At 38.2% G+C, this 27,409-nt stretch overlaps 11 protein-coding genes across 11 annotated transcripts; 5 read left to right on the plus strand and 6 right to left on the minus strand.

The window, feature by feature from the left end:
• Window positions 1-338: 338 nt before the first annotated feature.
• On the minus strand, window positions 339-2,171 carry GCK72_017759 (uncharacterized protein; the record flags this gene model as incomplete). Its single annotated transcript, XM_003112308.2, has 10 exons — window positions 339-428; window positions 478-582; window positions 632-726; window positions 879-1,002; window positions 1,052-1,254; window positions 1,301-1,443; window positions 1,489-1,582; window positions 1,631-1,732; window positions 1,785-1,868; window positions 2,042-2,171. 10 exons carry the CDS (start codon window positions 2,169-2,171, stop codon window positions 339-341), a joined length of 1,170 nt encoding a protein of 389 aa, XP_003112356.2.
• Window positions 2,172-7,075: 4,904 nt separating this feature from the next.
• GCK72_017760 (uncharacterized protein) lies at window positions 7,076-9,165 on the minus strand (the record flags this gene model as incomplete). Its single annotated transcript, XM_003112382.2, has 5 exons — window positions 7,076-7,228; window positions 7,554-7,662; window positions 7,712-8,631; window positions 8,680-8,996; window positions 9,048-9,165. 5 exons carry the CDS (start codon window positions 9,163-9,165, stop codon window positions 7,076-7,078), a joined length of 1,617 nt encoding a protein of 538 aa, XP_003112430.2.
• Window positions 9,166-12,089: 2,924 nt separating this feature from the next.
• Window positions 12,090-12,915, plus strand: GCK72_017761 (uncharacterized protein; the record flags this gene model as incomplete). The annotated part of the gene is made up of 2 exons (XM_053732245.1): window positions 12,090-12,276; window positions 12,689-12,915. 2 exons carry the CDS (start codon window positions 12,090-12,092, stop codon window positions 12,913-12,915), a joined length of 414 nt encoding a protein of 137 aa, XP_053581158.1.
• Window positions 12,135-13,095, minus strand: GCK72_017762 (uncharacterized protein; the record flags this gene model as incomplete). The annotated part of the gene is made up of 5 exons (XM_053732246.1): window positions 12,135-12,361; window positions 12,407-12,536; window positions 12,586-12,656; window positions 12,702-12,894; window positions 12,946-13,095. The coding sequence occupies 5 exons, from the start codon at window positions 13,093-13,095 to the stop codon at window positions 12,135-12,137; spliced, it is 771 nt and encodes a 256-aa protein (XP_053581159.1).
• A 1,024-nt stretch (window positions 13,096-14,119) lies between these two features.
• Window positions 14,120-17,384, plus strand: GCK72_017763 (uncharacterized protein; the record flags this gene model as incomplete). The annotated part of the gene is made up of 12 exons (XM_003112291.2): window positions 14,120-14,270; window positions 14,318-14,456; window positions 14,504-14,592; window positions 14,639-14,744; window positions 14,983-15,205; window positions 15,253-15,426; window positions 15,472-15,611; window positions 15,660-15,882; window positions 15,929-16,057; window positions 16,557-16,619; window positions 16,677-16,766; window positions 16,836-17,384. 12 exons carry the CDS (start codon window positions 14,120-14,122, stop codon window positions 17,382-17,384), a joined length of 2,076 nt encoding a protein of 691 aa, XP_003112339.2.
• On the minus strand, window positions 14,957-15,316 carry GCK72_017764 (uncharacterized protein; the record flags this gene model as incomplete). Its single annotated transcript, XM_053732247.1, has 1 exon — window positions 14,957-15,316. The coding sequence occupies one exon, from the start codon at window positions 15,314-15,316 to the stop codon at window positions 14,957-14,959; it is 360 nt and encodes a 119-aa protein (XP_053581160.1).
• A 186-nt stretch (window positions 17,385-17,570) lies between the features above and the next one.
• GCK72_017765 (uncharacterized protein) lies at window positions 17,571-18,225 on the plus strand (the record flags this gene model as incomplete). Its single annotated transcript, XM_003112329.2, has 3 exons — window positions 17,571-17,710; window positions 17,757-18,045; window positions 18,094-18,225. The coding sequence occupies 3 exons, from the start codon at window positions 17,571-17,573 to the stop codon at window positions 18,223-18,225; spliced, it is 561 nt and encodes a 186-aa protein (XP_003112377.2).
• Window positions 18,226-18,421: 196 nt separating this feature from the next.
• GCK72_017766 (uncharacterized protein) lies at window positions 18,422-19,568 on the plus strand (the record flags this gene model as incomplete). The annotated part of the gene is made up of 7 exons (XM_003112494.2): window positions 18,422-18,617; window positions 18,668-18,732; window positions 18,781-18,971; window positions 19,018-19,106; window positions 19,154-19,222; window positions 19,268-19,380; window positions 19,431-19,568. 7 exons carry the CDS (start codon window positions 18,422-18,424, stop codon window positions 19,566-19,568), a joined length of 861 nt encoding a protein of 286 aa, XP_003112542.2.
• A 107-nt stretch (window positions 19,569-19,675) lies between these two features.
• On the minus strand, window positions 19,676-20,400 carry GCK72_017767 (uncharacterized protein; the record flags this gene model as incomplete). The annotated part of the gene is made up of 4 exons (XM_003112430.2): window positions 19,676-19,739; window positions 19,786-20,050; window positions 20,100-20,199; window positions 20,245-20,400. 4 exons carry the CDS (start codon window positions 20,398-20,400, stop codon window positions 19,676-19,678), a joined length of 585 nt encoding a protein of 194 aa, XP_003112478.2.
• Window positions 20,401-22,200: 1,800 nt separating this feature from the next.
• GCK72_017768 (uncharacterized protein) lies at window positions 22,201-24,292 on the plus strand (the record flags this gene model as incomplete). The annotated part of the gene is made up of 7 exons (XM_003112440.2): window positions 22,201-22,287; window positions 22,703-22,770; window positions 23,124-23,221; window positions 23,705-23,790; window positions 23,845-23,899; window positions 23,945-24,045; window positions 24,095-24,292. The coding sequence occupies 7 exons, from the start codon at window positions 22,201-22,203 to the stop codon at window positions 24,290-24,292; spliced, it is 693 nt and encodes a 230-aa protein (XP_003112488.2).
• A 203-nt stretch (window positions 24,293-24,495) lies between these two features.
• GCK72_017769 (uncharacterized protein) lies at window positions 24,496-27,340 on the minus strand (the record flags this gene model as incomplete). Its single annotated transcript, XM_003112509.2, has 12 exons — window positions 24,496-24,583; window positions 24,631-24,953; window positions 25,000-25,068; window positions 25,112-25,332; window positions 25,402-25,478; window positions 25,521-25,670; window positions 25,736-25,847; window positions 26,363-26,479; window positions 26,532-26,651; window positions 26,908-27,032; window positions 27,080-27,166; window positions 27,216-27,340. The coding sequence occupies 12 exons, from the start codon at window positions 27,338-27,340 to the stop codon at window positions 24,496-24,498; spliced, it is 1,614 nt and encodes a 537-aa protein (XP_003112557.2).
• Between the last annotated feature and the right edge of the window lie 69 nt (window positions 27,341-27,409).

Raw genomic sequence — 27,409 nt, forward strand, 5'->3', positions numbered from 1 at the left:
GAAGCGTGGGACCGTATAGCATCGTATCGATTCCCCTCTCTCTTCCTTGATAACGTTGGAGAGTTGGAAAAGAAAGTGCCAAAGAGGGAGAGATGTATTGTGCTTGCATACACATATTGGTACTACAATGCTCTTTGTTCACCTGCACAACGAGAGCAACACCAATATATTGTGGGATGGTTGTGGGGAGTGAAGCAATAATTCATTCATTCATATTACATATTTTTATTCAATTTCTTTAGAAGAAACAACAAAAAACAAAAGAAAAAGTAGAACCGGATATTATTTATCACCTATGACCCAGAGAGAAAGAATTGAGCTGTTGTCGTGTTGTGTATTCACATATTATCCACGGTGTGGAATCGTTTCATGTCACTTTGTTTCACCCTTGACGAGATTTCAAAACTAGCGCTTCCCGCACTCGTTTTCTAAAAATTCGTGTTTTAATTTCATAACTTTTTTTTTTGCGAAACATACTATCTGAGCCTTCATCCTTCTGGCTCTTTTCTGCTCATCCTGGAATCCCTCTTTCAATTGTTCCGTCACAAATAACACAATTTTGGTCCATCCTCTTTGGGTGGTCTGATAAAAAGAAGGAGATGAAATTGGCTAATAATTACAGTGTGGTTACCTCAGTTCTATCCTTTTTCTCTCCCCATTCCAGTGTTCTTTCGATCATTGCAGTGGCGAATTGGTCCATAAGATGGGCGTGGAACGGACATCCATCTGCAAATTTTTTGAAAGTCAGTGAGAGTAAAGGTTATTTTACGGTGCCCATAGCAACCAAAAATATTGTCAGATCGAAAAAAAGAGACTGTAATTACAGATTTTTCGTTTTTATGGGAAAATATTTTCAAATTGAAAAAAAATCCACTCACATTGATTTTTCACCGGCCAAACATGCTTCTCTCCAGCTTCTCTCAACCCAGCTACTGTAGCTGATGGAGAATCTAGACTCGCAATCAGGTCATCCATCAAAACTGTGAATAATTGAGCGTGTCTCTGAGATTTTCTCTTTTCTCAAAACTTAAATTTCCTGAATTCAACTCACTTTCAACCTCTCATGACCTTCATTTTTCGTTCCAAACATGATCATTTGTCTGATTTCGGGATTTTTGAAAAAGGAGTTACGGAATATACTGATAGCCGGCTCGAGTGCTCCCTGGTTTCTAGCGTGGCTCCAGGTTTTCCTTACGAAGATAATTTGAGGTTGAGTGAGATGAAGGAACTGGTGGATACAGGGGAATATGGTCGCTGAAAATTGCAGATCAGTTTTTTTGAAAAGAAGTATGATTCTTACGATTCGAGCTGGTAGAAGGCGTGGTTTCCTTGCCTTCACTGCGAACTCCAGGACGTGTGAATTTCAAAGAGCTGCTCTTTTGCATATTCGAGTGATCTGCAGTATGTTCTTGTCCACTGCTAACTGTACGTTTCACTGATATGCTGAAATTAAAATATATATTGAAGAACTGTTTTCAGAATGCTTACTGGCTCCGAGGTGTCACTGCTTCTAATAAATCAGAATTCGTTGAATCAACTGATCGTCGGTTCACAGGAGATCCTACTTTCTGTCGTGTTCCATCTGAAATATCTTAATAAAAGCTGCATCAGCTATGTGAAGAAAACCAACCATGTGTTAAGGGCGATTGTGTAGAAGATCTCGTTGAGCAGAACACCTCGTCATCAGAATTATTGTACTCATCAGTGAGACTTATAGGTGGAATGTCTTTTCCTGAAAACCTGGTTGTCATGAAGGTTCAGGTACCAGTTGCTGATAAGTTTACCTTTTACATTCCGATACTTTCCTGGAGCTGAAACTGGACACACTGCTGGAGGAGAGGATGATTGAGATTCCGAGTAATACCGGTCTGAAAATAGACATCTATTGTTTTTTGTCTGATCCCTAAACTTCTATTAATAGAGAATGTCCGCATCGGTCTCATTAGAAAGATGTATATATTCCGATTGAGTCATAACTGCTCTATATTCAAATTTTCTTCGGAATAAAATTAGAATAATAAAGAAGACGTTCAAAACTTACCATGAGAAGAGATAGCTGATGCAGATCTTGGAATTACGTCAGAAGTTACTCTACTTGAATTATGGTGTGCTGATTTTGAATGAGATACCCGTGTGGTACCATGTGATGATTTCGTCGACTGGTTACCCATTTTTTCATGAAAATAGAGGGACTCTGAAAGCAATCTCAAATTGGTGGAAGCAACCAAAAAAGTTGTTGGACGACGACGACGACGAGGAAAAGGATGTTATTCTGAAGAGACGACGCCGAAATACATCAATGAACAGAGAGATAGAATGCGCCGGCTGAGTGACTAGTGAGAATGGCTCATTTGATGACGTATTTCTAGGGTTGAGAGACTACAAAAGGACCATAAAGTGAAAGAAATAAAGAGAGAAGAGAAAGAGATGGATGGAAAAGTCTGAATTGAGAAGAGTGAACAAAAATATATGTGGAATGGAGAGAAGAAAGTTGGATAGACTTAGAGATATTTACAGAGAGTTACTTTTGAGTTGAAAGAACCGGAAAGGGTTGCACAATGGAAAAAGTAGCCCCTGACTTCTTCGACTTTTGCTCAAGAATAAGCATCTTATACCTTTTTGTTCTGAGTTTTTTTCTAGTTTTTATAGTTTTTTCAAACTAAATTCTTGTTTAAAACTAACTCAGACAACTATTATTATTTTCTATTTCAATCTTGTAACCCTGACAAACTTCTGACTTTCATTTTAAAAGACGAAAAAATTCAACGTTTAGTCTAGTTTCAAATACAAAAAAATGAGTGAGCTACAATTTTAGAAAAAAAATTTGTCAGCGCGTTTTGAGCAATTGGTTCAGAATCTTCAAGAATCTTTCATCTTTGGGAAATCGCATTGTAAAACTAGTAAATCTTGAAATTTCACAGTTTCAGAACGTCTCGTTACCTTTGTTCTAAATTTCTATGTTCGTTGCAGACTTCTCAAAATAACTTGCTGTAAAACTCTTATTAGCAGCTTCAATATCTTTCATGTTTTTTTAAAAGGAAATGAAGTTGTCTGTTGTCAGAAAGATATTTTCAGGTTTGCAAGTTATTATTTTTTGTAGAGAAAACCTCAGGGTGACTTTCATAGAAGCACGAAATACTTTATCTACGGTGTCCATGATTCTAGGAATCAGTAAATTCAGAGAACTGCATTCTCAAAAAGAAAAACACGGGTAGAAAGAGTTCATGTGTCAGAAAGTGCCATCTCTCTCTCCCTCTCTCCTAACACTATCACATGATATACTTGGCGAATCGGAAATTCCTATTGTAAGCGTCGTTTCCGTAGTCCTGTGTAACATCGAAAAGACAAAATAGAGTAGGACGAGAATAGAAGCTTCTAGTGGATTTCCGATTTTCCGTAGACTAGACAGAGACTGGAAAAAGAAAAAAGTAGTTTCGAAGGGTTGGGCAGGAAAAAAACCCAGAAATCTTCAGACATTTGAAGAGTTTGAAAAGGAGGTGAAGCTACTAGTAAATTGGAATTAAACGGAGCAGAAACACACAACGACGACGACGACGACGTTGACGATGAAAGGAGAAGATGGAGAAAAAGAAGACGTAACACCACACTAAACAACGACACGAAACGACGGGGGCTATTTTATTTATCCTGAAAGACATAGGAGCGAGGGCAAAAGAACGACTTTTTTGAAAGAGAAGAGGAGGAGAGGACCCCCCTTTTCGAGTAATTGAGCAGACAAGAGCAGAAGAGGCTCTGTTTTTTCCGAAATTATCAAGCCGCTTCTTCGGGAAGTAATGGAGGAAGATTGGATGGAGAGAGAGAAAGGATAGGACTAATTGTGTCTCTTTTTAGGGAAGGTTTTCTCTGGGGTGATATTAATATACATTGAAAAAAGATAGAGATGTATTATATGCTAATCGAAACATTCTAGGAGAGGGGAGGAGACAAATGAATGGGAAAGGACACATTAAAAGTCAATCAGATTCCGAATGGTTGTCATAGAAAACCAGTTGACCTACTTTTTTGAAGAGCAGATGGTTGCTACAAATTTGAAAATAGAGGAGCTCAAGTGGGAACACGTCCCTCAGAAAGTGTCTGAATTAGAGACCTCTCTCTAATGAAAAAGTCATGAAAGCTAAAAATAGAAGATCACATTTCAACAAGTTGACCTCAAAAAGAAGACATTTTTACGTTTCGAAATGAGGTTTGGACATTCCAGACCGCTTCAAAAGGGGAGGTTATTTTGTGCCCGCCGGTCATTTGCACTTCGGCATGATCACATAGACATGTGGGAAAAGTGCAAAAGTTCGGTCATCAAAACTATTAGCTTCATATAGAGTGTCCACCAGATACAGTAACCATGGGCACCGGACTTGCAGCCCAAAAGCCATTCTATCTGAACAAAACCAAAGAGTCCACTGAAAGGAGCAAAAAAGAATTGATTGAGAGTATTCTAGTATCTTCATCTCATGACCCTTTTTTAATATAATAGTAAGATTCTCTTGATATGCCTCATCCTAATCCCCGCTAATCTTCAATGGTGGGTCCGAATGATGGAGAAAAAGAGATTGAAAAGAGAAAAAGAAAAGGTCTCTCCTCCCGGCTCCTGTCGCTTGAATTATGCTTATACGAGCTCACGGAAGTCGTTATTTGATGAGAAGAGAGAAAGAGAGAGGGACAAAATTGAAAAGGAGAAATAAGAGGAAAGGAGCACGCAATGAATATCCGTATATCACCTCTGATAGATTTGTGGGAATGTATTTGACTAGTGGACTGATGCTACAAAAATTCATGTGATGGAGAAGAGTTATTGGTCAGAAATTATGGAGAAAGCGACGGAGAGAGATGGATGGGATTGTTCCGGACGGCACAACAACAACAATGACTTGTCAGAAAATGAGATTCTAGACAAAGATCTTAGTTAGTTGAATCCAAGGGACGAAATGTGTCAATGACTCAGATAGATCTTATGAGCAGACTCTTGTTGTGGTGCCTTTTGATACAGTACAAACTGCATAGTGAGAAAGTAGTAAACTTTGTCATTGTTCTGTGGCGTTAGGAACTTACAGTATCTTTCAATTTTTATGGGGTGTTTAGAACGAACCTAGATCTTCATTTTTGTAGTGGACAACTTTTTGATAGCTATTATTGCTTCTGAGATATGAACGATTGAAAGGGAGTGATTGAGCTTTACTGTCGGACTTCTCCGCGCACGTTCACTGACCCATCTGTGCAGCAATGACTATAGAAATAGAGAACTAAACCTCGAGACCGTAAAAGTTGTAAATAAATTTGATAAGCCTACTAACTGACCGTGTGCAAGTTTCCCCTAGGAATCTTCATACTTTCATAATTGAATCTCCGAGGCTACAGTAATCCTACGGTAATCTAAATTCTGTATGAAATAGGAGTATCAATAAACTAAAACATGTTTTCAGTCAGAACACAGAACAGAGCAAAGGCAAAACTATTTTCAGAAATGACCTCATAAAACCAAAGAGACCACTTTGAAAAATTACCCTCCGTGACTTTTTAATGTTATTTTTATATCAAAATCATATCCTACAAGTGGTATCACAAATCAAAATCTGTTTGGATAAGTTTTGGTGTCACTTGACTATCCCCTGTCTAACCATTTTTCTCTTTGAAGTGTCTCTTGTACATCATATCCGACACGACAAGACACATTATTTATATTAAAAATTGAGACGTGCAACATGATGACAAATAATGAAACGTGGGTTTGCAAAGGAAACTGTGTGGATTAAAGATCAATTACAGTGTGGAACAAAGTACATGTATAATGTGATGGTGCGAGGGAGATCGAACAACATTCCGGTCTCTATTTATACAAATAGTTCTCAGTTTCTCGAGTGGCCCTCCCACGAGATCATTGGATCTCGCTGATCCTTTGAGACTGTTTTCTCACATATCTATGTCACTATTAGTCACTGGAGAAGGTGGATAAGAAGGACTGTTTGTGTCATAACCACTCGTGACAGTTACATATTTTCACCGTTGCTCATGTTCTTTGTTTTACTGTTCGGAGGTAATAGAGTCTAGTGGTGAAATGAGTCTGGAACGAGTTCGTATTTTAACTGAAAGAATATAAAAAACTCGATTCAATCAGGGGGTACATTTCAGAGAGTATAGGTCTTTAGTTGTTATTTTACATTTCTTAATTTCAAGTTTTGATTGGTTTCAAACCACAATCTTTTCGCTTTAGCTGATACTTTTCAAAATAAATTTTGATTTTCATCCTCTACCATTTTTATAAAACTGAAGGACATCATTGTCTACTTCTGAACTATTCTTTCTCCATTCCTCACAATTTATTCAATTTTCCTATCATTTGTACTTACTCAATAAAAAATAATTTTCCAGCCCAAAAAAAAACTCATCAATTGCTCTTTCAGAATTTCAGTTCATGTATTCATTTTTCCCCAGTCAGATATCTAATTTTAAACGAAATTTTATTTAAAATAATAACAAAAGAAAAAAGGAAAAGATACATTAAAACTGATAAATTATGAATTCTGCAAGAGTCGATAAAGCTTCAGCGTGGCGTGGTGCAATCTTCGTAGATTCAGAAGATGAAATCAGTAAATTCCAGATCGATCCATTTTTCGAGATTCGGTGAACTGAAATTGTATTCATATTTATTAAAAATTGAAGAGTTCGAAATAAAAACCCTTTATTTACAACACGATCGATTTCCAGCTCGTATATAAATAAAAATGAAAAAGAAAAGAAGCCGTTTGATGTTACACTGTCTCCATTATGCAGTGATATCACATTCAGCTAATGGGAGAATTATGGAAGATGAAGGGGTAGCAGACAATGTAAAGCTCAAGAAAAAAGTCGGTGGAGGACAAGGAAACAAGTTTTCGAATGGGAGAGATAGAAAATGAAAAAGGCCGGGGACTGGTGGGAATCAAATTTGAAAAATGAAAAAGAATCATGCACATCACAACATAAAAATTTGAAAAGAAAAGAAGCATTTTCTGAAATCTGAAAACAAAAACTTTCAGAATACTCATTTTGGACAAGAACGATAAGCTGGTGGTGCAAAAGATTATGAATTGAATCCAAGTGCATTCATTAGTTTATTCTTGAGTCCGGTCTGAGATGTACTCGCTGTCATTCTGGATCCTCCGATCGTTGATCCCATCATTGACGCAGTCATCTCATCGACACCTCCGAGTGCTGGACCTCGTAATGGTTCATGCTGAAAGAGGAAACAATACTGAAAAGAGGGAACGAATGACGAATGATCTAAGGCACATCACTATTGAATACATAAGCGTTTTGTTTAGTTATCAGAGAGGACTGAGAAAATTAATAATGCTCGAATGGAAACTGAAAATCAGAATGACTCCGGAGAGTAACTCCACTTCCAGTTGGGGAAGACGCATACAACATTTTACAACATTCATTAACTTCTTTGCGTATTTTTAGAACTAGCGTGCTGTGAAGAGAGATAGAGAGGCGATTGATGCAAAAAATCAAATGTTTTTATTTCTTTTTCACTCTGAGTTCTCTTCTCTACGCACCTGCTTCTTAGCTCTCATCGCAACATCTTCTAACGTCTCGGCGGCTTCATATTTTCCTTGTCGACGGTAGAGGGCTCCAAGGTTTTTGAGGGTTGTGGTCACAGTTGGGCTGGAAAGAACACATCTAGCTGAGTCCTTCTAGTTTCAGAAAATGTTACCTGTCAACTTTCGCTGCCTTCGCCCATCCAGCGGATTCATTTGCTGCGACACCTTCCAATTTATGCTTATTCTCCTCTCGTTCCTCTGCAATCTGCCAGATTGTCTTATTGTCAGCAGACACTTGTCCGTAATCTTTCTCATGTGCTCGGGTCAAAATCTGTTTGTACAACTCCTCAGCATCCGTATATTTTCCTTGTTTCAAGTAAGCTGACGACAAGTTATTCTTTGTTTTCGCCACATTCGGGTCATCTGGTCCAAGTTTGCTCTCGTAGATTTCGAGAGCTCTCTTATAATATTTCTCGACTTCTTCGTATTTTCCTTGATTTTGACAAAGAAGTGCAAGGTTATTGAGCTGTTTCGCCACATCTGGATGATCATCTCCAAGAACTTTCTCACGAATTTCAAGAGCACGCTTGCAAAGTGGCTCGGCGTCCTTGAACTTTCCACGTTTTCCGAACAAAACTGCGAGATTGTTGAGAGTAGCGGCGACAGCTGGATGACTCTCTCCAAGACATTTTTCACGAATACTCAATGCTTCATTCAGAAGATTTGCAGCCTCCTTGTACTTATTCTGGTCTCTGTAGACAAGTGCAAGAATATTGAGCATCGTGGCAACATCTGGATGATCGTGTCCACTCGTCTTCTCCAAATCTTCCAATGCTTGTTTGCACAATGGAACAGCAACTTCATATCTTCCTTGTGATGCGTACTGAATCACCAAGTTATGAAGAGTGCGGAGACGAGCTGGAATTTCGTATCCAACGTTTGCAGAAGCAGCCATCGAGTGAGCTGGAGTTGGCTGAGCGAATTGACTGGTATTCAGATCTTCCTCGTCTTCTGGTCCGAATCCAAGCTCTTGAAGAGTCTCACTAGTGACTGGTTGTGGTCCAGAATCAGAGGTTGTCTTGGTATCGTTTTGCTAAAAAAATAAAAATGAAGGTTATTTTTAAAACAAGTAAAATCTTACAGTTCCATCATCAAACTGCTTGATTGATGCCATATACTTCAGATGCTTATTCTCCTCTTCCAACTGAGCAACCATTTGTTCCGATTGTTGCAATTTGATTTGAGTCGAACTCAATTCATCACGAAGCCAAGCGTTCTCCTGACACAAACGTCTTCGTTGAGCTTGATACTTCTGATGCTGGGCGTCCATTCCTTGTGTGAGTTGGAACACCATCAACATCAAAGAAGTCTCGTCGACTCCGCACATCAATTTGTCCAAATTATCATTAATTTGGGTTAATTTCTGTTTTGGAAGTGGAGCTTCATCTTCTTTGACGCCTAGAAAACGTCGAGTTGGGAAATTTCAAATTTTGAAAAAGCTCAAGTTACCTTTGACACTGGTCTCCAGAGTATTTGAAATGGCTGAATGCTCCTCACGAAGAGCTTCAAGTCCTTGCTGAACTGTCCGCAGACCAGTCGTCACGTCGTCTTGCGACATGTTCGACATCTTCGCCAGCGATTCGATTTTTCGCCTGGAAAACTTTGGAATTTGAGGGAGAAAAATATGGGATTCGAGATAGGGAAGAAGTGATCAAGTTTTATAGGTTTTTAAAAAATTATATTTTCTTAAACTTCAAAAAACTCACTGAAACACAAACATTTTCGATTGAAATTGTTTTCAAAATCTTCCAAAAATTTGGTTTTGAAAATTAGTAAAACATTGCAATTTGCCACGTGTTTCTGTTTTTGGAATTCTTATTTTTACTTTATTTAAAATGCTAAAATGTTCCAGAACTAGTTTACAGAGTTTTCGTAGGTTACTGTATTTTTTTTATCGGACTTTTTATTAGAATTCAATTAGAATAGCGATTTTTAGCGATTTCACAATTGTTAGTTAATGAAGTCAGTACTGTCTTGAGATATTGGAAACCGGGTGTAAACAAGTCAACGTCAAATATCAAGAATCTTGTCAGATTTCTAGGAAAGAATAGGGCCTTTCGAGACCTGAAAAGGCTAATAAAGTGTGGACAACGACGACATAACGTTGTTCAGCAAGTGTGTTTGGTTGTATTAACCGAAAGCCTCGGGGTCTCTTCTCTCTGCGAAACGAGCGGAGAATAGACAGAGAAATGCGCAGCTGTATGAAATAGAACTGGTGAACGATAGAGCGCAGAGTACATATTGATCGTCCGGCCAACAAGGAGAGACGAGAAATAGACGAGACGTAGATGAAAAAGGAGTGAGGAAAAAAGGAGAAGTAGAAGAAGTATTGCGAAACAATTGTATGGCATCTGGATCTCTCAACAGTAGTAGAATTGAAATTTCTCATGTTTGTTCACCTGTGTTTTGAAGGCAAATATGCAAAAGGGTTGTAGCGAAACGTAGGGTGTCAGATTTTTAATGTGAGAAGTAGAGACTTGGAAAAATCTCATAAGAAATAGGAAAAAAAGGAAATAGGGAATAGGAAAATGATGCTGGTAAGTTGGTTTTTGAAGCTTCCACTAGAGAATATGACTAATCGTTTTTATAGATTTTATGATTCACTTTTTATTTCGACTTTTTCTTTTATAGTTGTAAAAAAACTCACTGGCGATATGCCTGTATTGTGGATCCAGCCAGGCTCATGATGGTTTCCAGTTTGGAAGTTTAGGCGAACACACAGTGTCGAAATCCAGGGTTGTATTCTGAGAGAAATTTGATTATTAGGGAAGAAACATAACCGATTTGAAAATTTTAAGACATTTTAAGGCGAACTTTTGTATTTCAAGAGATGAAATTAGAGTTAAATTCAGATTCAGAAGAAGAGAAGTAGAAATCGGAATAATAATAAAAATAAACACAAATAAACACCAAAGTTTGAAAATAAATTTATAACTTATGAGTCATAATCCTCTAGTTTTTCACATTCAAAAGTGAACATTTGACATTTTTCAATGGAAAACTAGTCCAATTTGAGCATTTTTTAAAGTTTGAATTATCTTTTTCGGGTTTAGATCCCACTAGAGTTACCAGAAAAAAAACCTTCAAATTCAGCGAAATTCAGAAACTGCAAAAATCCTAAAATACAATTCACTAGAAAAGACAAGAGACATAGGCAATCGACTACCGTAATCTGGTACTGTAACTGTCCCGCTCCCATTTTCTGAACCGAAATTATGCCCGCTGACTCAGAAAAAGTACTCAAAAACTCAGAAACTCGAGCCCCTCTTCGAAGTAAAGTTTTATGTCAATCATAGAATCTGTCAACTGCTGATGATTGATATTTTCAATCTTCTCTCAATGAATGTAATATCAAATTTCTGTTCCACATGGATAAGCGCATTTGACACAATTTTACAGAGCCACTACAGAAAGGAATAGAATAAAAACAACAAAACAGAAGATTCAGTCTTTTTCCGTGCAAATTCAAATCTGACCAAGCCGTCATTTAGACTAGACACCCTTCAAACTTTCGTGCAAACTCTTTTTTCTCACTTTTCGTTGGTGGCGTTCTCTCGAGAAACGACTCCTAAAAGTAAAGAAAAAGTGCTGAATAGAAGGCGTCGTTGTGCCTTCAGTGCCATTGTGCTGTTGGCGGCTTGAAGTGAAGAAACGAGCGCCACACAGAGCCCTCCGCATGGGCCCCCTGATGCCATTGGCTCGATACAAATTCATTTAAGGGCGGCTCTTCTTTTCTCTCGTTTCTTGTCAGAAGAAGAGAACAAAATGGAAGAAAACGGAAAAGAAATCTGTTTGGTTTTATCCAGAAGCGTCTCCGAGAAAAAAAAACGGGGTGAGTTCATTGATTGGGTTTGGGTGTCCAGAGTTCTGATTGGCAAAGAGTGAGAAGCGTTTAGTTTTTTTCGGATAATAATGAGCTAGTTTTCCTATAGACGAGTATGTTTTTCCTTTTTAGTATTTGTTAAGCGAAAATTCTAGAATAATAAAAACTCTCAAGCATAGAATTCGCCCAGATGCTTCTTGGTAAAAACAAAAAAGAAGGGAAAAGTGGGTGGAAGAAAAAGAAATAGTTGACTGCGACAAAGAAGATTTCAATCTCAATTCAACGAAATTTGAAACTCTTCTCCTCTTGCTCCAGCACTCCTCCCCCTTTCTTCTTCCTACTGATTTACAATTCGAGTGGAGAAGGAGCGTGTGGTGGAACACTAAAGAGAATCATGGAATAATGCCTCCGGAGTCGCTCGTCGGGGGAATTGCGGCAGTGGCGTGGTGGTGCACTACGGCAAAGACATCCATCATTAATGGACAGAAGACATGGGTCCGAATGACGAGAAGTGCTTCCTTTAATGTTCTTTCTGCAACATATGTATGACGGTTCCGGGAGTGGAATGAGAATGGGACAATATCATTGGGGCAGAAAAATAATTTAATTTTTGAATGAGAAGGAGAATAACCGGCGATAAATTATACGGGTCAAATAAAAAAAAAGAGATGGTAACGGAAGTTATTCACATATTCTGGAATTCAAATCAGAGTCTACATCTGCATTGGCTCGGCACCACCGCCTTGAGCTTGAGCAGTGGTACGTGGATGTGTGGAGACCGAGTTGAGATGAACGGAGACTTGAGCGTCTTCAAGAAGGCTGAATGGAGAGTCCTTTCCAACAATTCCGATAGATGTATTTTGGGCGCTAAGATTCTCCTCAGCTGGAAGAGTATCACGAAGAGCGAGAAGAGCATGTACAATCAGTTCTTCAGGAGATGCTAAAATAAACAAATAAAAAACACTAATTAGACAAGAAGTCTTACATTTCTCGAATTTGTCGACATTTCTCTCAAGATAAGTACGAGCAGATTGTGATCGGGCTCCAATTGAAGTTCCGTGCATGCTAACAACTTCAGCCGATGGATCGGTTTGAATGATATGTGCTCCGTCTTTCTAAAAGAGTATAAACATAACAACTGTAAACTCAAGTTTGTCTCCTTACGTCATATCCGGCAATCAGAATGCCAACACCGAATGGACGACGTCCATAATACTGAGTGTTTGCTTGCAATTCTAAATATAAAACATTTAAAATCCGATTATAGCATGTTTACCCACTCAATTGCATAGCCTCTGCGAGTTTCTTGATTGGTACGGGTTGCTTGTAGTCCCAACGCCAGCTGGAGCATTCAGTTTGGAGGAACCGAGCCAAGATACGACCATCGGAGAGGAGTCCAGCGATGGACACTCCAGCGTGAACATCGATTTCGTAAATCTTCTTTTGATGCGACGACAACTCGTTTTGGGCTCTCTGAAATTTGAAAAATGTTGATTCTAAAGCGAGACTGTAATAATAAAATACCTTCAAGGCGACGATGACGGCGTGGGTGTCGCTCTTGATTCCAACGGTTGCCGATCCTTGTTTCATAGCCTCCACGGCGTATTCGACTTGATGAAGACGTCCCTGTGGACTCCAAACGGTAACATCACTGTCGTATTGGTTACGGAACATGGTTCAAGCCTGCAATTAAATAGATTTAGAACGTGATATTTTAGTTGATTAGAACATGAAGGCATCGGGCGAAAAAAAAGTGTAGTAAAACTGAGAACATCTGAAATTATTCAACCAGTATTTGCTAAATATTGTATTGAAGAAGAATTTGTTTCTCGGAACTTGCATAACGCACGGAACTGCTGAGGTACCACTCTGTTTGATAAATCCACGAATAAATGAACTAAACGGACGTTTGTCGAGAAGGAAACATAGTTTTTCGAGAATCTCAGCGTTTGATCTTGCAATAGGTATTCCATAAAACATTTCTAACAATCAAAACACAAGAAAAAACAATGAAATTCAGTAGAACACGATGATTCTGGGAAGGCTCAAAATTTGAAAGGATGACAAAATTTGGTCTGCATGCGCCAGACCTTACGCGCATTTGTTTACCGTAGCTGCGGAGACTTGTTGCAGGCAAGGCAGGTCTATTATTTAGTACGATATGGAATAGGATAGGGATTTTTGATTGGAAAATAAGGATTAACTGTTTTTCAGAAAACTTAAATTCAGGTTTGTCCCACATTCTCAAGTATCCATCCGTTGGAAAAATGTCGAAGCAAGTTCTACCGTACTACCAATGTCTTCAATGTTCTTGAAGAAGATCCCTCACCTCGGTTGTTCTTTTTCTCTTTTTTTGGATTAATAACTGTTGAATAATAAATTTCGTTTTCGATTGCTTCACTTCCCTTTCTTTCTTACCTACTGACCCACTTTCTCTTGTTACTTCCCGAGAAACATCGAGAACCTAATTAGGCAATTTACCAGTACTCCATTCAATTCTCGCCGTCACGATACCGCTCATTGAACTGAACTTTGGGAAAGTCTCACTATTGAATCCGGATATTATAAACTATCTTCCAAACTGTTTTCTTCATGAAGTATGGCACTGAATCTATATGTTCTTTATCTGTTACTTTTCGGATTGGGTGAGCTCATCTGGAATTTCAGACATTTTCAATCGAATTTCTAACTTTTAGATATGTGTCTGGCTTGTCACTCTCTCAGCTCTCAATACAATCAACTATCTTCGCGTAGAGCCAGAGCTCGCGGAGTCTCTTCCTTGGAGCGAACCAGTGAAAACGCCATAGACTTCGACTATCTCACTTCCAACCTACCGTACTCCGCGAATGGTTACTCAATAATTAATAAGTTTTTGAAAACATTTTAGATTTTCTAGACATTCGATCAATATCCACATTGACTCCCCTACCCAATAAACCCCTGCTTACCGTATCTGATGGTGGAAAACTGACATGCAACTTTGATGATGAGATGGAGTACTGTAGTTGGCATAACACAGAGACCACTGAGATGAAGTTTGAATCCTATTGTCAAATTGTTATGGTTTTCAAATTCTTTTTAGATTCTGGAAAGGAAAACTGGATCCTGAGTCTGCGAGCAACTTTGATTCTCATCGCTTCAATTCTGGTAGCACTCTGAGTTTTTCTACGGGTACATTGAAAAATTTTGTTATTTTTTATTTGAAAAATCATTTTAGAAAACAATTTTCTGTTAGCCGGTGGTGAACCAATGGTAACTTCGCAAACGGCTGCTATCGAAATGGAAATCCCTTGTCAGTATGGGGATGCAGATGTCAAGTTTGAGTAAGTTACACTTAGAGAGAACTTTTAAAGTAGAAAACGACTTTTATTCTGCTTCTATTTTATGGGGGATGAGTAAAACCAATCTAGATCTATGTGTTTGCAGTTGGCAACTTTTTGAGAGATCTTTTAGTATTCGAGATACGAGTTTTTGAAGACAACTAATTAACTGAAATATTCAAAGCAACCGGAAAAAGAGAGTATGTACCCTTTCTCTAAACAACTAAATCAGTTTTTCCAGTTTCTGGACGAACACTCTTAATGTAGAAGTACGTTATTGCATTGCCAAATCCGGAACAGATTTCTCCACTTGTCAAATCCTCCAACGCGTCTCCAATCCTTTGAATTTCTCTGTTCCAACTACAGCAGACGGATCGAAAGTTCGTATTGAAGTCACTAATATTGATCAAGATTCCATTGCACTTATCGATAATCTGCATTATAACGGTCAGATCTGTGAGCTCGTATGTAACAGAATGCTTCTTTTCTCTATCATCATTGCGAATTCCAGATTGATGAAGCTGTGGAGCATTCATTGATTCCATTCGGAGGAGAGTCATCTTCTCTACCATCATTGATCACTGGAGAGCCATCTCCCGTTACCGATCTAACTGTCCAAAAGTTCTTTGAAGAAGACGCTAACACTGTTGAAGAGACAGAGACTCCGTCTATTTTAGGAATTCGGGTCTGATCATCTTTATAGGTTGTAATTTTGAATAATGCTTTCCAGAAAATGACTTCAACAGCTGACCCAATTCTCAGTTCCTCGTCTCAAGTGAATGTAAAAGAACTCTCATATTGTTCTGCATTGACTTGCTCATTCAATGATGGAGATTCGTGTTTCTATGGACTCAGTGGTGTAGGAAGCACGTAAGTTTTGATATCCCTCTCTTCTTGAGTCTACATCTCAATGTTTAGATCCGCATGGAATCTGAGCGATCGTCTTATTGGAAACAGACACACAGGAATTCAGAGAGTCAATCTTGATGATCAATCCAAAGTAGGGTTCGCTTACGTTGGAAGCGATTTCAAATCCGAAGCAGGAAACATCTTCGTTGCTGAATCCCCCAAATTCTCTCTAACTCAAGAAATACTTTTGATATTTGATGTCTATATTCGCTCAATCACTCCGAAGCTCAAGGTATATCAAACTCGAATTAGTTTCCTTTGAATATCTTTTTTTCCAGGTTTGCATTGACAACTTTGACAACTGTCCCTACAACTCACCTCTTCTTAAAAAAGACAAGTTCTGGAGAGGACAACAAAGAGTAACATTAAAAGAAGGTTCTAGAAAAGTGTTCTTTGTTGCTGAAAATGTAAAGAAGCATCAATTCCTTGCTATAGACAACATTCGACTGGAAAACGTCGACGGATCAAGTTTGTGTTGACATCAACTTGCCTTATTCTCATTAACCTCGGGTATTCACACGACAGTGTGGATGAAAGCTTTTATGTGTTGAAATGGCATATTCCAAACATTATAATACTAACTAATAAATATTTTTAAAGTGATTCATTCCTTTTCTCTGATATTGTTTCCATTTCACTATGAGATGCACGTCATAAACGTTTGCGCGTAGAGTTCGGTGTGTGCAGAGTGTCTGGGTCTCTTCGGTTGCAATGCATTAAACAATGTTCTGATTTCACTAGTTGATTAATCTTCTTCTTCGATTTCAACACTGGTATAAATAACAATCATTTTCAGCTGTAAAAATGTTTCTATTTATTTTCTTTATTTTAATTTTTTTACAAGCTTCTTCTGATATTTCTTAAACATGTTTTTATCTACTCCGTATCAAAAATGAATTTTTACAGGACGAGATGTTCAGTCAAAATCCATATGAATCACATGTCGATATTGCTGTTTCCGCGGCTTCAGTTAGTTTTAAATTAATATTATTCAATACTCAGAAACAATTGAATTAATTTTTACAGGCTAATCTCAGAAATATGACAAATGAACAACTCATGGCTCTTCTTGACGACGAAACTTTATTAGAGTCGATAATTGTAAACCTTCCTCAAGTAAGCGCCAACATTCCATAAACTCTGAGTCAGCAGGTGGTTTCTTAAATTAAAATTTATGTTCTTTAGGTACGATCAATGCCAACCGATAAAGAATCCGCTCTCGCTGCGAACAAGTCGTTAGCAGAATGGAATCTAGCTCAAAAGCCGAGAATAGACGCAACAAAAGCACAAACAATCGATCTCTACGAGAAAGTGAAGAAGCTTCAAGGAGAAGTGACGGTGCTAAAAAGTCAATTAGATTCAATTTCGTCGTCCAAATCGTTGGATACAACATCGAGTTTGATGCAAGTAGCAGCACAAGAAGCTGACGATGATGCAGAAGCGTTGTACACGCAATTCGAGAACGGCGAGATCTCCATTGACATTTTCCTGAAACAATTCAAAGAGAAGAAAGCAGTCGCTCATCTCCGGAAGATAAAATCAGATCGTTTGGCTGCTCTTCTTCGTGAACAAACCTATTCTTATGCTCAGCCAACTGTTGCCCCGCCAATGCCACAGCCCGGATATCCAACCGGAAACCATATGCCAGGAATGGGACAAATTCCATTCGGATCCGGATACACTGGATATCCAAATGTTTCTCAACCATCTGCTGGTCGCCATCCATTTTTCTAATTGCTTTCACTTAATTTCAACGATTCGTTTTGCTGACAACTGGTCATTGTATATAGAAATTCAAATACCTAAATAAATTGCTTTTTCAATTATTGCAGTATTTTTACTGAATTATTAATTTCTGGGTTCAGTCCGTTTTTTATTTTGTCTAAAATAAAATTAACATTGCTGATGTTTGATTACAGAATGACATCAAAAGCAGTATCTCTATTTTCCCGTGTTTTCTCGCAAAATCGTGCATTCGCATCACTTCGGGAAACTGTTGGAGAACGTGATGCAACACTACTCTACGAGCCAAAATTCCAAGATAGCAGAGAGTTTCCAGAGTATGTCAGCTTCACCTTAATCATGAAAAATTGTGTTTTTATTCAGATACAACACCATCAATGTTCGAATTCAAGGACACGACTTCGGATCATTAGAAAAGTATCAAGCTTACATTCACAAGACAGCGAAACGATTCGGCTTCTCGGTACCAGACAGTTATGCTGTCGCTGCACAAACCCAGAAAGCAATCACGTACAAGCCATACTCAACAGTCGCCGAGTCGGAAATTGATTTATCGAATTACGATCGAGTTGTTCGTTTAAGTGATGTTTCTGCTCCTCGTTTCTCGCTTTTCACTCAAATAATCAGAGCACACATCCCAGTTGGAGTAACAGTCAGTTTCTTGTAATAATCAAAACGAATTCATCATTCTCGTTTACAGATGACCATCAAAGAACATGAAAAAGCCGACGAAGACTCTCGCTACATTCCTGACCAGTTGTTGAAACAGAAGCAAGAAGAACTCAAAGCACTGGATGATCCGAATGTTCGTCGCAACCTCGGATGGGAATAAATATGAAAATTAAAAGATAGGAATACGTAGCGAGTTTCATGTTATTTTTTTGTTTTTGTTAATAAAAGTTTCTTTTCTTCTGTCTATTTCTCAGGATGTTTACGGATTCTAGCCTTTAGATGCCTTGCTACCATTGGTTTTATGTACTCCAAAAAATCGTATTAGAATTTCGAGAAAAATCGCATCAATAGCCAGAATGGCCCTGTACGAGCTCGTCGATATTGGTGCGAATCTGGGTCACCCTTCATATCTAAAAGACTTGAATGATGTGCTCGATAGGGCCAAACAAGCGGGATTATCGAAAATTATGGTGACCGGAACGAGTGAAAAATTAAGTCAGGAATGCGCCAAGCTTGTTGAGAAGTACCCGGGATTTCTATATTTTACTGCAGGTTTTCTAGCTCTTCACAGTAAAAATGTTCGAAACATTTGCTGTTTACAGGTGTACACCCTCATGATGCGAAAGATTGGAATGATGAAACATTGGAATCGATCAAAACTCTTCAAGTATGTAATGCCCGCTTCTGGTGCGATAATCTGAATGATTTATTATAGGAAAATCCAAACTGCGTGGCTGTTGGTGAATGTGGACTCGATTTCAATCGGAATTTCTCTCCACAAGATGTTCAACGTGAAGTGTTCGCGAAGCAGGTCGATCTTGCTGTGAAGCTTCGAAAGCCGCTGTTCATTCATGAGAGAGAAGCTCATGAAGATATGGTGAAAGTGTTGACAGCAGCAGGATCAGAGTAAGTTTATAGTCATTGGGTCGAAAACATTTTGTACATTTTCCAGTCTTCCACCTACAGTCATTCATTGTTTCACCGGAACCGTCGAGGAAGCGAAGAAGTACTTGGAGATGGGTCTGTACATCGGGCTAACAGGTTTGTAGGTGCAATTGTCTTTAAATAGAAGAACATAATTTTTACAGGATTCCTGTGGAAAGATCGATCTGATAATGGAGTACAAGCCGGTCTACGATCCGGAGAAATACCGATTGGTAATTAATATTCCGTTGACAACTTGATACATGTTCGTGTTTCAGAGAAACTGGTTCTGGAAACCGATGCACCTTACATGTACCCAAAGATCAACGATAAGAAGATTCCGAAGGAGATCAAAAGTTTGATCACACCAGAAACAGAAGCTCTCCACAAGGTTTTGACGTTTTGTAAATTGCGTTACAATATTCATCAATTTCTTTTCAGTTCTCTTCGTTCAATCGCAATGAGCCATGTTCACTGGCCGCCGTTTGTGAACTTGTTGCTGCATTCGCCGGTCGCGATCCCAAAGAAGTTGCTCGAATCACTACTGAAAATGCTAAGAAAATCTACAAATTGGAATAATTATTGTGCTGATTTTTAATTTATATAATATTGTTGATGTTTTGATACGATTTATTTTGTGATAAAATATGAGTTTTAAGACCCGTTTCTTTCGATAATCAGTAGAATTAGGCAAGCCATTTCATGCATCTGGTGTCATTGTGAACGTCCCGACATTTGATACCGCAGTATCTGCAAAATACAGGAATGTAGAACAATAGAAAAATTGAAAACTTACTTGGCGCCACAACGAGTACAGCAATAATTCGATGTTTTACCACAAGCTGCACAGAATTTTCGTGGTGGTTTACAGGACGGCGGAGCAGTGCTCAGAAAATACGCATTGATTCTTCGATAATCCGCATCAGTTGAACTGGAAATAGCTTTCGTTTGTTCAGTGACGTGCGCATTAAATGATTTTTTGAATCGCTGCTTGTTGAATTCCGGGCGAGCCAATTTCCTTCGACGAGCTTTATCTCCATGTACACTGGGTCCTGGTTTATCTGAAATAGAATATAATTTAAATGTTGAAAAGCGGAGTTTTCAACAAACCATCTTTGGTCTTTTTTGGTTTTTTAGCTGATCCACCTATCATTTCATCTCCAAACTTTGGTGCTGCCTTGTTCCATATAATATTTGCATGTGGATCATCCTGAATAAATAAAATAATTTAACATATCTAGAAGTATTCTCTTACATGTGAGTTGTCCTGCTCTAACCCATCCAACTGTCTTGTCCTTCTGTTTTTTCGTGCACTCTCATCGAGTTTTCGATTCCCTTCGAGGTTTGAAATTCGAGTCGATGCACGGAGTTGACTAGCGTTTGTAGCAGATTTTCGAGGGGCGAAGAACATTTAGAAATGAAGATTACTTTCAGTTGTACTTGGAATACTTGTTAAATGTGAGTTTCAGTTGAATATAAGTTTTTCATAGAATAAAAATGACTGCCGCCAAGTTAAAAAATGAATTTGTGTTGAGAGTGCGGTAGAGCGCGATGTCGAAGCTTTATGATTTTTTGGCGGTTTTTCAAAAATAGATTTTTTGGGGGAAGTTGTTTCCTAAGAAAAAGCTTTTTAAAAAGTTGGATAACTTTTCAAGTGTTTTCAAATGCTATGTAGGTACCAGCTTTCATGATTGTGTTTCTAAGCAGAGTTATTAACGTTCCGAACTTTCAACTCCCATTTTGTACAACTTTTTACAATTCCCAAGTGGATCATAAGTATATAGCATGTAATTTTTACATGATTCCACATAAAATGAAAAAAAGAGTAGTAGTGAAATATCAGAATGGTTTCAATCCTTCTCTTCATCCCATTCTTCTCATATTATTTTTTCTTTGTACTTCTTCGATTCAACGTCTCACAGAAATCTGAGACTCTTCCACTTTTCGAAAAGCTTTAAATCCGAATAGAGAAAAGCAAAAAAGAAGAAAAAGAGAAGCGAGAGAAAGTTCACATTCTCGACGTCAAGTATTTAGAATCCATTAGGCCCAATAATTGCCTCTTTACTTGACTAAATGGATAATCAAATAGGAGATTCTGTGGCAAGAACCACCAGGTTGGTCATTTTTGTTTCTTTTTTGGTTGCTCTTTTTTTTGGTTTTTGTCATTTTTTGTTTGGTTGAGACCGTTAGAATTTTGGTTTATGATTTGCGAAATTCCAATAATCAGGCTCTGGCGTACGTTCGGCGCACGAAAATTTTCCTAACGATAGGCTCAGTGCTTCTATTTTCATAAGTGATACTTAGTTTTTCTGGATCTTGAGATCATTTTAAATTGAGTTAAAAATCTTTTGCGTGGGGTAAAAACACATCTTCCGAACTTCCAATTCGTAAAATTCCCCCCAAAAAACGTCCATGACTTCTGAATCCAAAAAATCTTTATGGTAAGTAAAAAAGCGTTCCAGAATTCTAATATATGTGAGATATATATGCATCTCATAAAAAAAAGAAAATGAAAAAAATCTTCCTCGAACTGCTCATAATATTTGTTCTCTCATCTCGTTCAAAAACACTTTTTCTCTCTTCTTCCGTCGACTCAAAACCCATTTTACCAATAATATGTGAGATATAACAAAAGGGTTACACACATATATCCTGGCCACATGACGGATGTGTTTCTGAGTGGGAGAAAGAAGTTTTTCGTGGTGTCGTGGTGCTCACTTACTTTTTTTCTTCAAAAATTGCCACTTCACTCACATTCAACACCAATCCCATCGTGTAACCAGAAACTGAACGATTATTTGGTTTTCTAGTAGCAGGCGTTTCGCCGCCATTCGAGTAGCCATAAAAGTGTCTAATTTCTTCTTGAAAACGTCTTCTAATTAGGCATCCGGATGTGTGTGAGCCACGGGGGTAGAAGACACTTTCAAGATGTCTTTTATTTCCAAAAGAAACCTTTTTTTCTAGTTTTTCCAGAACATTTCTTCTTTTTTCTGTTCATTGAAACACTCAAAAAAACCGAGTTGATTTTATCAGTGAAAGATGCTGTCATAGTGAGACAAAAGTAGATTAATGTGTGTTCAACAAATTGATGATACGATGAGAAACCAACTGTTAGGCTGGGGTTGTGTCTATCCTCGCCGCCTGACAATCAGATTTTGATTTTTATAATCCAGTGTTTCTTTCTATTCTCTTCCTACAAAACAATCTATTAATGAATGACTCTTCATCCAGCTTCCCGTCATTCTGGAGAGCACCGATAAGCAGATCGACGTCGTCTGAAAACGGACTTTTGGATAGTGTAAGTTATGTTTTGTGTTAATCTGAATTCAAAGAATGTTTTTTCAACAAACAGTTGAGATTGGATAGGTCAGTAATTAATGGATTACCAGATTTTTACAGTATTTGGGAACTTAGATTTCCGAAATTGTTTTTCGAGAGCATAAAGTGCAAATCTAGAACTATCTTTTCCTAGATGACATATTTTTGAACGTTGTTCTAGATTATGAGATTTTAACATTCAAAGAAATTCATTGTAACTAATATCTTGGAGAGAGCAGAGAAACTAGAGTGTCTGATTTCTCTGCGCCTTTTGCGTGAGCCATTTTACTGAGAATTTCGATTTTTACATCAAAGAATCCAACCTTAGCGTTGATTAAAGTTCAGACATTTATCTATTTTATGCACTTGTCTATTTTCAACCCTCCATATTCCAGATGCCCGGATCGACGGACCAGGAGATACAAATGACAGGAAACGAGCAACCACACGTGAACATGGGAAAGTAAGTTCAATATCCGAAACTTTCTTTCTCTCTTCTTTTTCTTCGAAATTCCATTTAGAAAACGAAGAAAAACGAGCGCGAAAAAATAAGATGTGCACTTAATCCTCCTGATGGGTTTAGTCCCACTGCGCAGCAATTTCTGTGTGTGAAAATGATGTACTTATTCTCTTGAAACACGCCCACTGCTCTCAAATTCTACCCGAATTCCATTTATTTTCCTTCTCCTCGTCAACACTTATTTTTTCGAAAATGATCCATTCCGTTAGTATTCCGAAAGTTGCCCACAGTGAGAATGGAAACCTGTATGTGAGGGGAATCGTTTGAATCTTAAAAGGGATAATTCTGAATTTCAGTGGATTGACGGAGCACCGAACACATCAGTACATTAATCGTCCGGAAGGAGAAATGGATATGATGATTGGATTCTTTCTGATGAATGGATTCTGTGTTTGTAAGTTTGGGATTTCTGAAATTAGTTTTTAGCATAAACGATCTTTGTTGTTCGAGGGCTTCCTGTTTATAGAGGGAGGGTAGGTGGGAGTTCCGGCAAGTTTGAAAGCTTCAGAGAACTAAATTCTGAGTTCTGGATGTTAAATTAATTTCAAAAGTTGAAATCTAGATTCCAACGCTAAAGTATTCCGGAGTCAAGATCTGAGTTTCCGACATCGCGCGTAGAACCTAGGATTTCAGAAACTCAAGTTGTCTCTATTGAGTTTCGATTTTAAGAGACTGCAATTTTTTGAGTTTGCTTCGAGTTTTCAAACACCAGCCAGATTATGAATTTACAATCCAGTATTGTATTCTAAAACTCAACTTTTTAAATTTTGAAGCAATTTTCTAAATCTGTAATTCAGCATTCTCATTTCCTAGCTTGATAAACTGAATCTAACCGCTGAAATTCCAAAACCTTTCCCACCACCCTATTCCATTTCAGCCTTCTTCCTGCTTTTCGGTCTCTGTGTCATCTTCTCTTGTCTCCGAAAACGTCCAGCGTATTTCCGCAGGAAGCAGTGTTCAGAGGTAACTTCTGTCTTTTTTCTATTTGTTTTCAACCAAACTATCTTCCAATTTCAGAGTGAAACAGTAGCACCGACAGTTCAGGAGGGAAGCTTCAAGCCCAAATTGAAATGTAAGCACCAAGTTATCTTCTGTTATTCAACTTACAAGATTTCAGCCATCGTGAGTCAAGTGATCAAGTCTAACAAAGTGACAACAAAAATCACAATGGATCCAGAGACAATGGAGATGGAATCGAGTCCGGATGATAGTCAACAAGTGATATTTTAGCTCATCGTATCAAATTTCATTTTCTTTTTTCTTTCAGACAAAACTAAGTGCCCCTCAATATTCTCGTTCGCCAACTCCAACGACGCATGACCGGAAAACAAGTTTAACTGTCAGTAGACAAGCATCTTTTGATCATTCCAGAAGATGCTCAACTTCTGTTTCTCAAGAAAATTCAGCAATGATTCGACACAATTTACTGGGACCATTGTCATTTGATGACCTTCATTACATGTAGATGTCTTCTTCTTTTTGAATTTTTTCGGTGTCTGTTGATAAAGAAGAAAAATTAAATTAAATGAACTGTTTTGAGCTTTGCGTATCTTTATTTTCAAAAATAGAACATCTCAATAAATTATTATGATCGAAATAGAATACTGTCAAGGATTTGAATGGATTTGGTTTCTTATTTTCAGATTTTTTTTTCATCTGTTCAGCACTTCAAAGGCGTGGCTGAAACCTTCGGTGACGTGGTCCGCCACCTTGCATTTCTGATTTTATTATCGTTTCGATTTTCGCTAGAAGTTCTCTGAAAATAATTCTATAAGTATAACTTTATATGAAAAAACAACTCACGGACTCATACCACCATTCAACTGACTGGTGATTTGTGCAAGAATATTTTCATTGTTTGCTGCTGGAACTCTAACTGGAAGTGCTTTTGTGAGTGGTCGAGATCCGGAAGAAGCTCTTGGAAGTTCTTGAAGAGGTGGTCGAACTGATGGAGAGGCAGTGACTTGCATTATGAACACTTTCTCTCCTTTTGGTTGAGGTAGAATTGGAGATCGAGGGGGTTGAACTATCGCTTGTGGCATCTTTTTATCGAAATTCGTGGTTTGTCGAGTTGGTGGAAGGGTTTGGGATGTGGTTCGGAGGCTGGTACGGCTGGTTTCAAGGATCTAAGATTTTCATATTCCGAAGATTTTCATAAGAGAGTGAACATACCTTTGGAGGTCTGGTAATCTTTGTGGCAACGGTTTGAACTGTCTTCTGACTGATTGTTGGTCGGTTATTCTGAAACTTTGACACTACTTATTAATCAGAGGTCTGAACTCACATCATCTGTCGATGGAAGCTTTGGTCTTGGTCTACTGAACGCTGGCTTGGCAACTCTTGTTGCTGCTACTGGAACTCTTGTGATCACTCGAGTGGTTGGTGGGATATATGTAGTCGTTGTCGTGGTTGTTGGTGGTAATGGAACAAGAGAAATCATTGGGAACGCAGCTGGCGCATTTTCGTCTTTGATTTGTTCGTATTCGTAGTCTTCTTCGGTTTCTTCTGAATTGAAAAATTTAGTTTAAAAACATTTTTTTAAAATTGGTAATTGAGCTCAATCTCTCAACAAACCTGGCTCTGGAGCAGGCGCTGGTGGAGGTGGTCCTGGACGAGATTCAGATACTGGTGTTAAGTTGGAAGAGAATGATCTAAAACATTTCTTTCAAGAAACTCAACCAGCACTTTCTTACATAGCCGCTTGAGACTTTGGTGATCCTGGATACTCGCAATACGCTTCATCGGAAGCATCTGGGCACTGTGCCACTCCGTCGCAAACTTGATTCGTCGGAATTTCATGATCGCGCGATTGGCATGTAAACTTTTTCTCCATCTCGGGTTTCCTTAAACAATTAATGCGTGTGTTTTTTTTTGTTTGTGTGTATTGTATTGTTCTCTGGTGACTCACTTGCAAAGCATTTCATCTTCTCCATGTGGACATTGTCTTCTTCCATCGCATCGCTCATCCATTGGGATGCATTCATTACTTTTACCGCAGTGGAATAGACCATGTCCGCATACTGAAAGACGTATTATTGTAGTTTTAAGTATTGATATTTATGTGAAGTTTTGAGAAATATCAGAGCTTCAGTTTTTGACAGGGAAATATAATTTTGATTGGCAAACTATAAACTTTGAGACTTGATCTCGGTTCCACTGATTTTCCTGTTAAACAGGAAGCTTTGTGTACTGCAGACTAAGAACGTAGATCTTGATTCTTGTAATTGGAAACTTGTTGGTTTCTTTTCTAGCTTCAGAGGTATAGTGGATTCAAAAATAATGTTTCAGTGATGGGTACCCCTCAGTTCCCTGAATCATAGTTTATCTTCAAAGTGTCATAACTCGAAAATTACGAAAACTTTCAAAAGGTAGTCCACTATGAAGATCTTGACTACTCGGTGAACAGACATCTAGAAAAGGTTAAACAGTTCGGTCTACATCTGATACTGTGACACACTTCCACATTTCATTGTTTTTACTAAAAAGGTTTCAATGTGATATTTTTAATAACAAACTCTTCCTCAAAAATACTTACCATCACAATCTCTCTCATCAGTTCCATCGTCACATTCAATCAAACCATTGCATCTTCTATCAAGTGAGATACATTGTTCGGACACTTTGCAGGCGAACTCTCCAGCGGTACATAGTGCTAAAAACCATAAAAAATTGTTTTCTGTAGATTCTAGAACTTCAAAACATACGACAATTCTGTTCATCTTCTTCCATCGAACAATCGTAATGCCCATCACATCTCGAAGACATTGGCACGCATTGCTCGGATAAAGAACAGTAGAAATCGGTTCCATTGCATTGAACAGGTCCTGAAATGAAGCAAGTCAGATTTTCTAGAATATTCCAGTTATGATTTTTCATTTCTTATCACTCCACTTTCGGCTAGACACTGGAGATTGGGGGAGAGACTATGTTTGTATTTTGCGTTAAAACACATTTCGTTCAGAGTCGTGTTCAAGATCACTGTCAAACACTAAAGGTGAGAAAAGCAAATAGATTTGATTGATATCTCCTATAGAGGGAGAATCATCACTATACATCCAAAAATACACATGAAATATATACCTCCACTTCTCACTCCACAACTCTTCACATTGTAGTCGTAGTTACAGTTTTGAGTGCCAAGAACATCATAGACAAGACCTGGTTTACACTTTTTTCGGTACGTTCGGAAGCCATCACTTTGCCATCTAAATTTGAAAGTTTGAGGATTTGAAAAAAAAAGGAATAATGTTACCTGCAATGATAAAACTCTTCACTACATTCATATCCAAGGAACTGACCAAGTGTTGACTTTATCAGACCAGCTTCTTCAAGAATGTCACTGAAAAAATATAACATGAAAGTTTTTATCTAAGAAGGAGGACCCTCACCTGCTATTACAATAGTTTGGACTAATCGGTCCTTCTGCTGTCATCATTTGTTCCATGCCATTACCAGTAACTGTTAGTAATAAGGCACCACTGCTCAGCAAAACCAAGACAATCGGATTATTCATTCTCTTTTCAAATCGAGGCAGATCGTCTTTTTGGCGTGCGCTCCGACTAAGATCAGAAACTGAGAAAGT

Source organism: Caenorhabditis remanei, chromosome V (assembly GCF_010183535.1).
Source record: "Caenorhabditis remanei strain PX506 chromosome V, whole genome shotgun sequence".
Taxonomy (NCBI): domain Eukaryota; kingdom Metazoa; phylum Nematoda; class Chromadorea; order Rhabditida; family Rhabditidae; genus Caenorhabditis; species Caenorhabditis remanei.